Source organism: Mercenaria mercenaria, chromosome 9, assembly GCF_021730395.1.
Source record: "Mercenaria mercenaria strain notata chromosome 9, MADL_Memer_1, whole genome shotgun sequence".
In the NCBI taxonomy this organism is placed as follows: Eukaryota; Metazoa; Mollusca; class Bivalvia; order Venerida; family Veneridae; genus Mercenaria; species Mercenaria mercenaria.
The window spans coordinates 19,414,379-19,430,922 of NC_069369.1; the positions used below are offsets into that span (position 1 = coordinate 19,414,379).

The window sequence follows — 16,544 nt, forward strand, 5'->3', positions numbered from 1 at the left end:
TAAAAATAAAAAATATTTCAATTACAAAAAAAATAATATAATCACTCCTCGGGTTTGCTTATATAACTGACCTATCAGAACAGACAAACATTACATTATTGCCAGGTATACGCTTACCTTATTCCCAGTAAGTTACCTGTACTTAATTGAATTAATGGTCTCTGACCCTCAGTTTGTCAAAGCATGTAAGTAACAGCAAAAGCAAATAACCCACTTTAACTTCTTAGATTAATCAAGAGAAATGACAAACAATCAAGCCTTGAAAAAATTAAAGAACATTTATGCCCACCCTCAGCTTGATTACTGCTCCACCATCTAGTAGTATCCGGGACAAAAACCCCTCATTTATAAAATTAGACAAGTACAATGGTCAGCAGCTCAATACGTACATAACAACTATGGTAAAACAAGCAGTATCACCCAAATGCTTTGAAACATCCTCTCATAATATTGTGACAAGAAATGTCTTTAAAAAGACAAACGGCGTAGAGGTAATAATGTTTGGAGCATGAAAAATTCAGAATTAAACAGAATGTACAGACAGAAAATATTTGGATATGCAAATACGAACACATTATTCATTTGCAAATATTCCAACTGAGCAGCAAATTTAAATGATCAATAGGTATCCTTTCAGTGATAGAAGGTGAATATGAGTTGACGTCCAAGGCTGATTCTGAAATAATTTCGTGTTGGGTCAGAATCCCCCATAAGTAACCCACTAGCACAATATGTCGGCCAGCGTACAATTAATTGGACTGGAAAAGGCTTAAGCAGTTGACATGAAAATAAAACCCTAGCTTTTAAATCACTAGTAGTGACCCCCATAACTTTAATTACTTGATTAAGTTCTCAGTTAAAAAAACAATAACTTAAAGCAAAAAACAAACATTTGCAGATTGGGATACCTTCAATAAATGTTGAATTTTTTTTTATTTGGGTAAAGTAATAGGTAAATACTTACATAATATATGATGGAATAATGATTTTTAAATTTAATTTGCACATTGTTGTTGTTTGCAAAGCCATTATTTTCATGAAATTAAAAAATTTCAGTAGGCCTCCATATTGGTGTTGTTATTGTTTTTGTCTGCACTTGCCAGAGCGAGGCTCCAGTGGGGAAAGACCCCTGGTGTCAAATTATGTAGGGAATAACTCAGTTTCGTGAAATAATAACAAAGAATTGTTAAATTTTCTGCTTTATTTTCACGAAGAACATGAATTTGCCGTGTGTGCGAAACCGAGTACAGTCCGACACCGGATACATTGACTCTACAGTTACAACCAGCCACAATTCATTCATCCATAAGCGAGGTACGCAACGGGGGAAGAAGTTTACTTTCGATTTCTCTAGCGGTGATAAATTACTAAAAACTTTAAATTAGAACATATCATTTTAGTTTAGGGTAACAAAACTAGTAAATATGTTCCATTTAATATGTGCCTTCTGATAATCAGTGTCATTTAAGACTTAATAAATTAAATTAATGGTTTATCTTCTCAGCGCGCACCTGTCCCGTCTCCCGATTACTACAGAATCTAGGTCAAAATCCATGTCATTCGGCTAACGCCTAAAAAATGCAGACCAATCTTGTTGCCGCTGGTTATACATCCCTATTTTACACCACATGAGCTACTTAATAATAATAATGACCCCACCTCATTCCCAGTACCACATGAACTCCTTTTTCAGAGAACCATACGTTATTGGAAAGGTCTCTCTAAGTATATACAGTCCTGGTCCCGTGTTCACAAAACATTTTCAGTATCATCTGAGTTTGATAATGAAATTTTATGTGCCATTTATGTTTTAATTAATAGCATTTTTAAAACTTATTTTTAAGTTACTATGCTAACATTTTTAAAGTGGCTTTTCCGAACTGATTGTCATTCTCAGTTGGAATTTAACCTTTTAGTTTTAGTGAAATTGATATTGAAATTTCAAACTCAAACTTATCTGAGACCGAAAATTGTTTTGTGAACACGGGGCCTGGGCACCAGTTTGGAGGGCAAATGTAAATTAGTAATATATAGTTCTTTTTAACTTACTCCTAATGAGCTTTCTCATCTTTTAACCGTCTGCCCCAGCTAAAGTACCCCAGTTAATTGTAATCTTTATTGATTGTTTGGCAGACCACTGTAGATGTAGATGATTTCAAAGGAGGCGGGTTCGCCCCCTCCCATTGCAACACACACACACACAAAAAAAACAAAAAACAGTACACGCAACTGGTGAATTCTTGTCGTAGTATTAAGTTTTCAACGTAGCTTTCCATGCATTAAGAATAATAATATTTCAAATGGTTTGAACACTTTCCAACAATGAGTAAAAATGGATTTTATAAGATTTGGAACCGCTATAATATATCACGTGAAAAACCCTTCTTTTTCAATTTAAAAACTCTTTTGGAAAACACTACTATAACAAGATATTTACAAACTTACTAAGAAAGTAAACATTAATTACAAAATTATGTACAGTGAAACACCGCTCGCTCGAGGCCGCAAGGGGATGAGCAAAATGCTCGAGTTATCCATGGTTTCGAGCGACCCAAACATTGCCAACATACGAAGAAAAATTGAAGTTTTATTGTATCAATTGTCATCGGAACCATTTGCAGAGGAAACGGTGACGCATAGTAATAACAAACCCGTGACATTTAAAAAGAACGTATCACAAGCGTTATCTATGATGTAATAAGTAATAACATACTTGCTTTAATCTAAGCAAACAGTAATTGATCAATATTTGATCAATAAAACTTTTCTTTAACTTTTCATCAATAATTAATCTTATAATCAGATCAAATATACCGACAAACAAACATTTAAGATAGTCGGGGAATAGACAACGCAATTTACACGTTTTCACGGCGTGCAAAATTTTTAATTTACAGATACATTCAGCTCGCCGAAGCTGTGAAAAATTTTGACACCTCTGCTCGAGTTAGCCAGAAGCAAAAAAGAGTAAATCAATACACAGGGACCAGGTGTCATGCTCGAGCGATCGAGTTATCGATGCTCGACCCAGCCATGGTAATTTCACATAGAAAATAGAAGGAAATCGGCCGGGACCACATGAATTACTCGAGCGAGCCCAAGTGCTCGAGTCATCGATGCTCGAGGGAGCGGTGTTTCACTGTATATTCATGATGCAGTTACTCCGCATATATATATGTATGTATAAGTATATGTTTTTGCAATTTGGGTGTTTTGCGGGGATTCGGGAGTCTTCTGCCAAGAATTAAAAAAAAGTAATGCTCGCAAATGCTGATTTCTACGGCGTAGATTTTCACGCAGGAAAATTGTAATATTTTGGTTTCTAGTTGTGTGATAAGACGTAGATCTATGTATTACATCAAAAATCATTCACTTGAACACTTACCTCTTTTTGAAAACTCTAATAACTGATTCACCTCGCCGAATGTCGCCTACGTCGCCCCGGCAAACGTGGCCCAGGTGGACCTGGCCCCCAACAAACGTCGCCCCGTTACGATGTTTGGCGGGGCGACGTTTGGTGGTGCGACCTTTGGCGGGGCGTCATAACGACGTTTGTGTCCTTGTGCCGCTGCAACAGAACGAAATAATGAAATGGCAGAAATGAGCCACCATACCGGTGGTACAAGCTTTTTGGCATATGATTTTCATAAAGCATCCAAATAAATAACCAAAACTCTTGTGCAGAAGGAAGTAAACCGTTGCAACGCTTTTGAACTAATGGAGAAATTGTCATTTTACCAAAATCTAACATTTATTTTCATTCACTTGATCATTTTTCAGAATCATATACAGTATACCTTCCATGTAATTAAAATATATATTTCATGTTTAGAGACACACAATTTCTTTAACAAGTCATTTCCAAGACAAAATACTAGTATAAAATTTCTTTGAGTATGAAACAGTTTAACTCGTGTATGAGAAGAACATCACGCTACGAAAACATGTATTAAAGGTACCAGTACTATACAGACTTGTGCAAACTGTGAAAACTAGTCAGCGCCTCGTTTATTATGATGATATTCGACATAACTAAGCTGATATATACTTAAATACATATACTGATATACTATCGACCAGTTACGTAATAATGGAACAACTTTCATACAGAGTCTGTTATGGTTTATATTTTGCAACAGCTGGTTCTCAGCTTGCCAATGCAGTTACAAGTGCTCGCACAGAAAGCAAGGTACCAAAGCCTACATGGGCTTCGAAAGCTCCATTATTTTACGTTGTTTTTAAACAATAATCCTATCGTTATACCGACCCGTTGGAATGGGCCGGAATGACGAAAGATAATAGGTAAGGGTAGCTTTCTCGGAAGCACAGAGCACCATAAACACAGCCTCAGAGCCACGCATTTACAAATTAGGCCCAGAACAAAAAGAAGCTGTAACGGAAATTTAAAATATTACAGACGGTTGCTTAAAAAATCCAACCAAGTACATTTTGATTTTATGCAAAATTTAGAAATAGAGTGGGGAGGGGGGGGGGGGGGGACAGGGTAGTTCTCTAAAGGGGGTAGGGTGATGAAGGGGAAAATGGAACAAGGATGAATAGTCAAAAGGGAATGCTACATTCGTTAATCACAGTTACCCTACAAAGTAAACCACAGCAGTACAGACACTCGGGTACAAAAGGTACAAAACACACACACATACACACACACACGAACGCACGCACGCAACTAACAGATAAACAGACAAGTAAGATATAACAACCCTGTAGGGTACCGCCCAAGACACAGACGCACAAGCACACAAACGCACACATACAAGCAGGAAAAAACAACAATCGGGCACCGCCTTAGGATTCCAGCAGCCAAAATTAAGATGGACACGGTAACTTGCTCGGTAACTTGCTCATAGTAAAAGGGGAAGAAGGGGAGGGATGCCAAAGCAAGGGAGCGCAAATGCAAGGGAAAAGGAAAGGTGTGTGTGTGTGGGGGGGATAGAGGGAGTGAGGAGAAAGATAAAGAAACGCTAACAACAAACAGGACAACATACGCAACACAAAATACACCGCATTGGAACGGTCAGTAACCTATATAAAGACATCTAGGGGTTTAAACGCGTTTAGGGAACCATTAGAAGGGGCAAACATTGTAAATGGTTTTAAATGTCAAAACTCACGATGACATAAGTTTATTTTCAATTGATAATATAATGAAATGAGGAATTTCATCAAATGTGTTTTTGACCAGCAGTGAAACTGATTTCAATTATAGGATACGTTTTCATCTAATAAACTTTCCTTGTGTCACTGCATCTGAACAATTTTACATGCTAGCTGATATAGCATTAGGGAAAACTGTCATTATGCTGTATTTGATGATAAATTTGTTGTAACAATATTGTCATCGTGTACCTGTGGAATATTTCATCAGCGAAACTGCATTTATAAGAACAATATATGAGCCGTGCCATGGGAAAACCAACATAGTGGCTTTGCGACCAGCATGGATCCAGACCAGCCTACGCATCCGCGCAGTCTGGTCAGGATCCATGCTGTTCGCTAACGGTTTCTCTAATTGTAGTAGGCTTTAAAAGCGAACAGCATGGATCCTGACCAGACTGCGCGGATGCGCAGGCTTGTCTGGATCCATGCTGGTCGCAAACCAACTATATTGGTTTTCTCATGGCGCGACTCATATTAGTACCTTCTAACCATATTCCTGCCATTGGTTCTGGGATTTTAAAGGTTTTTGCCACTGATATGCATTTTGTTACAATTAAAGGGCAAATCGTAATCACTCGGGTCAGTTTTACGTTGGTGAGTTGATCCCGACAAATATTTTGAATTTTCCGTGGAAACTGGAGTTTTCAAGACAACTGTTTTGACCATGAAGAATTATAAATACAGTTGTTATTAACTACATAACCAGTAGTCTCTTAGTCAAACAATCAACTACTCTCTTCCTAAAATATTGCTAAAGAAATATCACTACTGGTTATACAGCAAATAACAATTGTCATTGTACAGTACTATAATTGTTTCTTAGATCTCTTCATTTCGGTCTCTTTTCTGTTTTACCACTGATAAAGGCATTGTTGGTATTACTTGGCCATTTGATGCACTTCTGTCATCATGAACATACGATTAACACACTCTTTAAAGTTTGTACGAAAAGATGCCCTGGTAATCATATTGAGTCAAGTTCAAGCTGTTAATTGTTTCTTTTTGTCTTAATCAAGTACAAAGTCAAAGAACTTCTCAGACTAATTACAGCTGCATTATTTGATGATTAGTAAACATATCACAATGAAGCTAAAATTTAAAATATGCCGCCACAATGAGGAAGTAAAGTTATGCATACATGTATTTAATATAGAAACATAATACTATAATACGAGAAGTGTTCGAAAAGTATTGTGTATTGTGGGTTTAAACCTTGAAAACTGACGGAAAAGTGCATGTTGTCATTTCATACCCTCAAAATATTCCCCGTGGTGAGAAATGTATAATTTTAGTCATGGATCCATTTCCGGAAAGCGTTACGGTAGGCTGATTTTGTATACTATGGAGGTACTGATGGACAGCAGAACCGAGAGCTGGTCGCGGTCGATATCTATGACCAGAAAGGAAGATTTTAAGTTTTGGAAACAGAAAGAAGTCTCATGGCGCCAGATCAGGTGAGTAAGGTGGATGTGGTAGCACGGTAATTCTCTCTAACTGTGTTACTGTGCTAGAGGTGTGCGCTGGAGCATTGTCATGCAATAGTCGGACATGTTTGAAACCTGTGACTGGGCGACGTTTCTTGTAGTACTTCTTTAATATTTTCAAGCTAACGTCACGGTAGTACCTACCAGTCACACTTCTACCATTTTTTACTGTAAAATGTACTGCTATACCTTCGCTTGAGGAGAATATGACATGCAAAACTTCCTTTGCACTCGAAGTGCATTTTGCAATTATTGGCCTTTGGCCATGTTTAGTGGCCCATATTTTGTTCCCAACCTTTCTGACAGGTTCAAAATAATGCACACAGGTATCAAAATTTGCAAAAACCTTTTTGTCGTATTTTGGGAACATTTTTAGCAATCTTTTGGCAGTTTCGTTTCAACACGTAGCCTTTTTTGGTCGTCAGTCAAAGGTGGGGTACCCCCTAACAGAAATCTTTCTAACTTTCAGGATTTTCTTTCAAATAAAATGAACTGTTGATAGTGAAATGCCAACAATGTGTGCAATGTCGCGTGCAGTATATCGAGGATCATTTGATATGAAGAATTTCTGTGATTTTCAAAACATTTTGGCCACACGTTGCTGTCTTTGGCCGAACTGATTTTGGGGCATTTTCAACAGACTCAACACCACAATCAAATTTCTTTTTCCACCTGCGAACCGTCTCAGAAGACACCTTACTAGACCCATAAACACGGGTTATTTCGGCAAAAAAGCTCTTCAAAGAACAACCGAGTTTACTGCGAACTTTTATATATGACTGAATGAATTTCTTCAGTATTTGTTATTCGTTTTCAAACCATTTTTGCTACAGTGGTCAACGACTGTCCAAATTGAAATTGTGACAACTCGGTAAAATGGTTATTGAATGGTTACATGTATATACCATGGAAAAGAAATCGGCTGAAGTTTTGCAATTAGTTTTTCAATATTTCAGGGATATATTATCAATGGAAAGAAGTGTTCTTGCATCAGGTCTATATGTCGAGAAAAAATAAGATTTCAATGACAAACAAATAATTTAAAAATTCGATTTTAATTGAAATAATTTGATACGATCTTGACATCTTGAAAAAACTACTCTTGATATGGTGCCTTCAATATTAAATATATCCTAATAAAGCCCATCATAAGTCAAACATATTCATTTATCAAACTCAATAATTACGCTACTGTTAATGCACAAAGATGAATCTTAAAATTTCACTTAGACTGTGGAAACAAGCTAAATTTCACTGCAGAAACAAGCTCACTAAGACTGTGGAAACAAGCTCAATTAGAATGTGGAAACAAGCTCAATTTCACTGCAGAAACAAGCTCACTAAGACTGTGGAAACAAGCTCAATTTCACTGCAGAAACAAACTCACATAGACTGTGGAAACAAGCTCAATTTCACTGCAGAAACAAGCTCACTAAGACTGTGGAAACTAGCTCAGTTAGCCCTTCATAAAGATGCTTTGTTCTGTGAATGTGCCAGCCAAGCAGATTCTGCAATAATTTAAAACTGTTTACAGTGGTTCTTCCCCATGCGAAGCAACTTATAGGTCTAGAGACCAAGTTTTACCTCGTGTATGGCAGCAAAAAACGTTAGCATCCTCTTATAACATTGGTGCTGTAGCAGCCATTATAGCAGAAAGCTTCCTATACAGCGGCATCAGTAGGCTGAACACCGGGAGGTTTACTTTACAAAACGGAGGAAATTATTTAATGTTGTTGAACATTTCCTTATAAACTAAATGTTTGACTGAGTAAGTACCATATAATGTAACCCACAGTCTCCGACCGACAATTTGTAATACCAGAGTTGAATGAAAAAATTCTTATATTTTAACACAATAGATCTATGTCTTTTCATTCGAAAAAAAACTTATACAAATCCTTGCAGCGAAGTAAGAAAATGGAGAATATTGTTTCGGAAAAAGGTTAACAACGAAATTTGCCTTGTGCCGAACAGATTAGATATTTGTATGTTATATCATCATATAGACTTTAATATATATTTGAAGAAGTACTTGATAATGTAAAACCCTTCTGTATTGTTTAAATGGTAAGGTAATTCACTTACTATAGATTCTCTAACTAGAAAAAAGCCACCACCTATATCCAAACTGGCAGCACTTTTGAGTATTTCAGAATTTGTATAATCAGAATACTAACTGGATCACTAAAATGACAGTTTGACTAAAACTGGAACATTTTTCATTGGGAATAAAAACTAGACTACCTACTTCTGAAGTATGAAAACGACATAGATATTAACAAGGAATTGAGTTCATACAAACTTGTAGGCTCAAATCTGGGCCATGCAGAATATTGATATGAACCAGACGTATATTTAGAAACTAAACAAAATTGATACTGTTCCTTAATCAAATACATAGTTATAAAAACGAGAACAATGGGTTTTTATAACACATAAGAGACGTACAACCATAACGAAATATGATTAAAATATGAAACGAACGTGTTTACAATGATACTGGCCCACTCAATCCGAACTGGACAATACATAAATTTGAACAGAAACGAAACCTGACATCTAGAATTGTCCATATGGTATTAAAAGACGTATATCATAACGCCATTTTACTTCCCCATTAGGTCCAGTATGGATTCACTTGCGTTCTCCCACGTGGTTTTCAGGGTGTATTCTCCGTTTTCATCGCGTGTCCATAATAACCTTACATTTCTATCGTATAGTTCCTTCATTCTTTGTGTCATCATTTCCACTTCAACAACCTCAATGAACATAAGCAGTACTGACTTTCCTTTAACGCAAGCTTGGTCCAGTTCTCGACAACAATATTCACTAGCACAAAAGTTGTTTGAAATCACTACAACTACAACTGAAGATGAGTCCAGACATCTATTCAGTTCGTCATGAACATAAAGTCCTGGCCGAAAATATCGGTCACCTGTACACACTAATTTCCTATCTATTCCAGTTACCCGTTGCAGGTGCTCGTTCATTTGTCGTAAAATATAATGTTCGACAAACTCCTCGTCGTCGCTGCTGAAAGAAAGGAAAGTCATAAATTCATACCGACCTTGACCATGGCGCAATAGATCTATTATTTCTGCTCTGTTTTGTACCTTTTTAAGACGTTTCCGTCGTTTGGAAATAAATTAAGCAAGAATGATGACGACTGATACAAGTCCTGCTGTAGAAACAGCCGAGGAAATAATCATTGCTTCTCTATCGCAAATTTTCTGTACAATGGAGCGTGTCTGTTCAGTGATAATTTCTTTGTTTTCATTTTCACTAGTGCAGGTTAAATTTTGTTTCACTAATGCAGAAGACATTTGTGATGTAAGCCATTTAATAAATGATTTCGTTGAACAGTCGGAACACGATAACGGATTTGAACGTAATACTATGATTGCTTTGAATTCATTTGACTTGTTGCCTGCCCAGAGAAAGTTCAAACGATTTATAGATATCTTATCAAGCATTTTGATGCGATTGTTTTGCAGGTCTAAAATCTGAAGACGCTCTAGGCCGTTAAGTATGAATGTTACCTGATTTAATCTGTTGTTAGAAAGGTCAATAACTTCAATATTTCTGCATTTGGTAAAAGTATAGAAGGGAATATCGTATAGGCCATTTGCTGAAAGAGTTATATATTTCAGGTAGTTAAGTTCAAGAAATAATTTTTCAAACACTGTTCTGTTTCCATTCCTCATTTTAAATAGTCGATTTTTAGCCAAGTTTATTTTTTCTACATTTGACATACAATAGAGGAAAGTCGGGTGTATAAATTCCAGACCATTGTCTGAAATATCAAGTTCTTCTATAGAGGAAAACGTGTAATTATCACAAAAACACTGAATATCCAAACTTTTCAAATTATTCTGTCGTAAGATAAGGTCCTTAACAGACCATTTTACTTCTACGTCAATAGTCAATTTCATAAGTTCAATGTAAATAGATGTATACTGTGGAATAATTCCACTGAAATTAAACGATTCTGCTGTAGATAAGAAAGCATCGAAATCACCCTCTAATCTAGAAAAATTGATATTTATATTTGACAGTGAAAGAACTGCTGGCACAAACGACATGAATTGTCTTGGCAATGTCGGATAGCTTAAATCGAATACCCGGACGTGCTTCATTTCGTCACCATTTACTTCCGGCCCATTTACTTCCGGTTCTCTGTAGAGCACCTCCTCAATATTCGCATATGAAATATTTATTATTTCCAAAAACCTTAGATTTTTGAAGATGGAACTATAATTCAATAATGATATATGTGTGCTGCTGATGTCAAGATGTGTTACTTTCCTTGGAAGCAGTGTTTGAACAAAGGTTTCATCGAAACCGTAAGGAAGGTTGTACGAGTTCCAGTTACGCAACAAGAGTTTCTGAAGTTTAGGAAGTTTATATGTCCCATTTAGAGCTGGTAGCAATATATTTCTTTTCAGGCGGGCACAATCACTCAAATCAAGTACTGTAACCTTATTTAGTCCAATAAACGTACCTTCAAATATCTTCAAATACAGAATATGTATGTGTAATTCTTTTAAGGCTTTCAGACTGCCAAAACAGTTGTCTTCGAAGCGCCAATTTCCATTAAAACCTTGTTCAAGATCGTTTATTTCAAGATATTCGACTCGAGACCAACTCCTCGACGTGAAATTGATCTGATTGATAATCACCGGCACTTTATCTGTAACGAAGTGAATATCAGCGATGCGAACCTTTGAAATCCTAGGTAGGATATCCACAGGAATATGGTTACAAGTCACCGTTACATTGTCTTTGTGTATACATTTTCGTTCGTCAATTATTCCAGAGGAACAAGATGAAAATATTGTCAGAATTAACAAAATAAACGTTAGCATTAGCATTATCACGATTTTTCTCCAGCGACGTCAGGTAGAACGTAAAGAATGTGAAACTGCAGTTATCATCTGATGAAATCTTACCCTTAAAAAGAACATTACAGAAGAAGGTAAATTTAATGTAGATAAACTAGGTGAAATTAATGACACTGAAAGAAACGTTTAATGTCTTCCTTATTTCATTCTAACCAATGAAAATTAAGATTTAATAGGGTATCGCTGAGTTGCGAGTAACCGATATTTGCATTTAAATTTTATATAGAGTATTTTCATTCTTGTGTTACTATAAAAGATTTCGACCTTTCCTACTGTCATTATTGTTATTAAATGTATCATTAATACAAGCTAGTATGCGGTCTGTTGTTGATTTAATCTCGTGAAATAGTTACTTTAACATGTTTTAAACATTTAGAAAGTTCGTTCAAATGTAATTTTATGGTATGAGGATTTGCTTAATTTTACTAGAAATATTTATCGACACTCATCGATTACAACACGTCAGATGGTTGCTCCCTTTTACATGTACATGTATAATTAGCACGAAAATAGTATATCGGTATCTTATACAAAATGCTGTTTTTTTTTTTTTTTTAAATTAATTAAAATGATCCTGAGACAAATTCTACCAATATAGACATCAGTCTCCACATCTCATTCATGCGAAAGAGGAATCGTGTGCCATGATACCTCAGTGGTAGAGCGTTCGACTCCGGATCGAGAGCTCCGGAGTTTGAGCCTCACCTGAGAGAGCGACAGAGAGTCAGAGAGAGACAAAGAGACGGAGACAGAAAGGTCACAGTTAGGCAGAGTAGCTGGTCCAGCGAAGAGACTTTATGCCTGAAATATAGATCTTGAGATGACGATAAAATGTTGCTGCTGGTCCGACGCAGAGAATCTATTTTTGAGAGAGTGTCTTCATATTACAATTAAGCACAGCTGCTGGTCCGATGTAAAGAATTTATTCGTTGGCGGGAACCTTTCAAGTTTGCATTCTCCACAAGCGAGATTTTCAGACTTTACCATTGATTTTCATATAAAATTCCTATCGTCTCGCCGTGGCGGGCCAAAATTACAACAGCTGTTACCGAGATTTGTGATAAAATGTTTTGCAATGTATTATTTAGATTTTTTTTTTATTTTGCCCTATTTTCGTCATAATTGACTATAGGTGTATTTATGGGTATGTATCGGTGGGGGGGGGGGGGGGGGGGGGGGGGGGGGGTGTTGCGCACGCGCGTTTGTGTGTGTGTGTGTGTGGTCTTATTCTCGTCCGTGAATGCCCTGCTGTGACCTGCAGTGCCTAGAACGTGGCTTTTCCTGTTGGATAGTTGTTCTAGTGTTTTTTCCATTTTTATTTATTTTTGTCTTTGTTTTCTATGAAGCCATACAATTGTTATAGTTTGCTACTTACATGCCTTAGTGGTACAGATATCCATTGTTCAAGAAAGACCCGCAATGACGAAGTAGACTGTAAACGTAAAAAAGTCATAGATCGTTCAATCATGGCTTTCACACAGTTTGCTTTTAATTTTATGGTACAATCAACTAAATAGGAACATCATTGTTTCATTACAAAGATATACGCCACCCAGGTTTAGCAGGCAGTCTGCTGATTTGTCTATGAAGGAAGATCTAAACTGGTCAGCTCGTATTAACAATATTACAGTTAAGACAAAAAGACTCCCTCCACTTTATCCGGAAAATGTCAAGACGAAAAATTATGAACTAAAATATACAGAAGATATATAATTTGTTTGTTTCGTTGTAAGATCGAAATAGGTATCAAATGCAATATTTTAAAATTTGGTAGACTCAGCGTTGATTTACATTTATATGATAGATCTAGGACTGATGTTTATGATATGGTATGTAATGGGCAATCAAAAAAAATGTTCAACATAAACTGTTTAATCAAGTTTTGGCGATAGACGTCATCAGTTTTATAAAAAATCTGCAATAAATAATCGAGGAGTTTACACTCAGGCGGTTTTACAGTTACAAAAAAAAAACCCCAACTCAAAATGGCATTAAGTGACCAAATAAAACATCTGTCTTTTTCTCTACATGCGTCTACATATCAATGATAATCGACAATAAAACATTGAAAGAAATATTGCAAACTTTGAAGTGAAAACGAAAATGTATACACTGCATGTGTATATCCTGTATTAACATATCTTCGGTAAGATGAGATGGTAATGGTCAGGCACTGCTATTGTTTTTTCCATAGACTTCAATTATAAGAAATGACCCTGTCACATACCCCAAAATTTAGAAATGATCGTTAAAATGTGATTTTTTCAGTAAGAGAACATTTCAGACACATAAAAATAAGCAATTTTATATAGGCTTATTCAATCCATTTTCTTACAATTTTTCTTCAGACGAACCTTCCCCCTTTGGGCATGAAGGGGGCAATTAGCCGGATATGCCTCCGTGGTCCACTCGAATGTAGTCCATATCAATATATAATGCAATTTTCCCGCCTAGTAAAGGCCATTTTCATGCCAGATATAAGCTTTATTTGTGCTTGATTGTAAAAAGGAATGTCCGCAGATGATTTTAAGCTACGTTATATGCCTCAGAAGATGACTGGAAGCTGCCTTGTAAAATGAAAGTGAAAGTAGGTATTTCCTGATGTCTACCTACGCAATATTAACGTTTTCATCACGTGTCTCAGTCACGTGACCATGGTTTCACTGCATTATGGTCAACCCCATATTTTTTGGGTATATTTTGATTGCCTAAAGACAGACCTTCAAGACAAGGGTAGTCTCGCAGGAAGTGAAAGGCTAGAAATCTTGATAAAAATATGTTATAAGTTGTTAATTTTATATAGAAAATAGCAGCGGATGCATTTAATACCTTCATACCTTTGTTGAATGGCATTTAGAGGCTACATGCCTACAGACACCTACTATTTTAAAGAGAGAATTGAAAAGTCAAGCATTCAGCCAAACACTGTAAAATTTTCCAAATTTCACGGAAAACACTCTATTGCTTGATTTTGACACACTTTTTATGATTTCAAAACTCATCGACTCTTACGGGTTCCCCTACACTTTTTTCGACCAAAGCCGCGTTTTAATTCCAATCTCTGACATAATCGGTAAAGTTTCACACAAAAACGTCTATGCTGTACACATATGCCTGTACACATATGCAAGAGTCATGTGATAAGTAAACATTACCGAATCGGACTCAATATTCCAGATAACACATCAAAATGTCCAATAAAATTTATTAATGTGACAGTATAATTTGATTCTTTGACTATCTCTACCCATTTTCAAAAGCTGATAAGGGTACAGAGGGGCAGATATTGAATTTTCAAAGACTCATCGAAAAGGCTCAAGATACTGTTAAAACATTAGCTTATATCCACTCTCACTAATATGAGATATTTCACTTGCGTTCAACTGCTCCACTAAACTTTGACCTGTTTGATAATTATTGGCACTGCACTTGTAACAAAATGTATACCGGTAAATCTTAAGTAGCAAGAACATTGTTACAATTGGTTATATATGTAGCTTCGCTGAACAATAAGTTCACAAATGCAAGATGACGATATTGTCAGAACAAGCAATATAAACTTCAAAATTTGCAGTATGAAAGTTTTATTCCTAAGTCATACCAATCGATTATACGTTTATTTGATATTTTTACAAAGATGGGTGTCATTAAAAAGCAGAACTAAACATCTCAACATAGTGTAATTTAATGATATAAAAGTGTATGTCTTACATATAATATAAAGCATTGTATCTGAATTGCAACACTGGGTAAATTATTATAACAGGAACATATATTTTATAGACTTCCTCATTTATTGCATTCCAATGAAATGTTAAGCATTTGCATTTTAATTTATAAACGGTCATATCTATCGATGTATATATATACCCTTAAAATACTTGGTATGTTGGAACGTAATTATATTCATTCCGTAATGTGCCGTTATATGTACCTGGGATCTTGGATCTTGGAACATTCTTTTGTTGGGATCTTGGAACGATCATAGATCATTAATAAAAGAATGTTCCAACAAACCAGGTTATTCAGGATTTATATATATATATATATATTGCTGAGGGATTTTACCTTCAGCCAACGTGGTTTAATTACTTTGATTCAGTTTAAATACATTCAATAATGTAATGTTCATGCCGTAACCGAACACTCTTTGTGAAGAGGAAAGTGGTCCTGTGTTTGAATTTTATTTCTTTTTTGGGAAATAATATTTACTAACGGAACTGTTGGCCACAGTTTCCTGTTGGATCAGCATTCAATCGAAATGTTTTAACACTACTGTAAAATCGTATGACAGTCAAAGAACACAAGTAAATTGAGATGAACCCATGTAAATTGCTGAGGAACAACTTAATATTGTTTACCTCAGTTAAACAGCTTCCAGAATAGACATGAATGACTATTGTGTTAAACAGTAGACGTTCCTGTTAGCATGTTTTATAAAAGATAAACAAGTGTCCTTTAGAACGCTATATAACCATGCATCATATGAGCCGTGCCATGAGAAAACCAACATAGTGGGTTTGCGACCAGCATGGATCCAGACCAGCCTGCGCATCCGCGCAGTCTGGTCAGGCTCCATGCTGTTCGCTTTTAAAGCCTATTGGAATTGGAGAAACTGTTAGCGAACAGCATGGATCCTGACCAGACTGCGCGGATGCGCAGGCTGGTCTGGATCCATGCTGGTCGCAAAGCCACTATGTTGGTTTTCTCATGGCACGGCTCATATTGTTAGCAAATGTTCATACTTCTTTCGAAGTACATGTCCTATTCTCGTATCTATTAAATGCTGGACTAAGCTACATGCATATGTCTACATAACTGTATCATCAACCGAGAGTTCTATAAAACTTATATTAAAAAAAGTTTTTCAGTAAGATATTGTGTAACTGCATGGTTTAAATGGGATTCTTAATGACACACATGAACTAACTTTTTCGGGTTATACAGGGTGGTCGTCACTTAACCTGCTGGCGGCAAGTGA

At 36.2% G+C, this 16,544-nt stretch overlaps 2 protein-coding genes across 2 annotated transcripts in view; both read right to left on the reverse strand.

Annotated features, from left to right (window-relative positions):
- LOC123546629 (catenin alpha-2-like) overlaps window positions 1-2,584 on the reverse strand; it is a 29,398-nt gene extending 26,814 nt beyond the window's left edge. The window contains exon 1 of the mRNA XM_053550947.1: window positions 2,446-2,584. The gene's annotated coding sequence lies outside the window, so the exon portion shown is untranslated. The remainder of the gene's footprint in view (window positions 1-2,445) is intronic.
- Window positions 2,585-9,808: 7,224 nt separating this feature from the next.
- LOC123546005 (toll-like receptor 3) lies at window positions 9,809-11,533 on the reverse strand. Its single transcript, XM_045332193.2, has one exon. The coding sequence runs from the start codon at window positions 11,531-11,533 to the stop codon at window positions 9,809-9,811; it is 1,725 nt and encodes a 574-aa protein (XP_045188128.2).
- Between the last annotated feature and the right edge of the window lie 5,011 nt (window positions 11,534-16,544).

Excerpts from the sequence above, each read along its gene's own strand:
- LOC123546005 (XM_045332193.2), bottom strand. The coding sequence starts at position 11,533 with ATGCTAATGCTAACGTTTATTTTGTTAATTCTGACAATATTTTCATCT.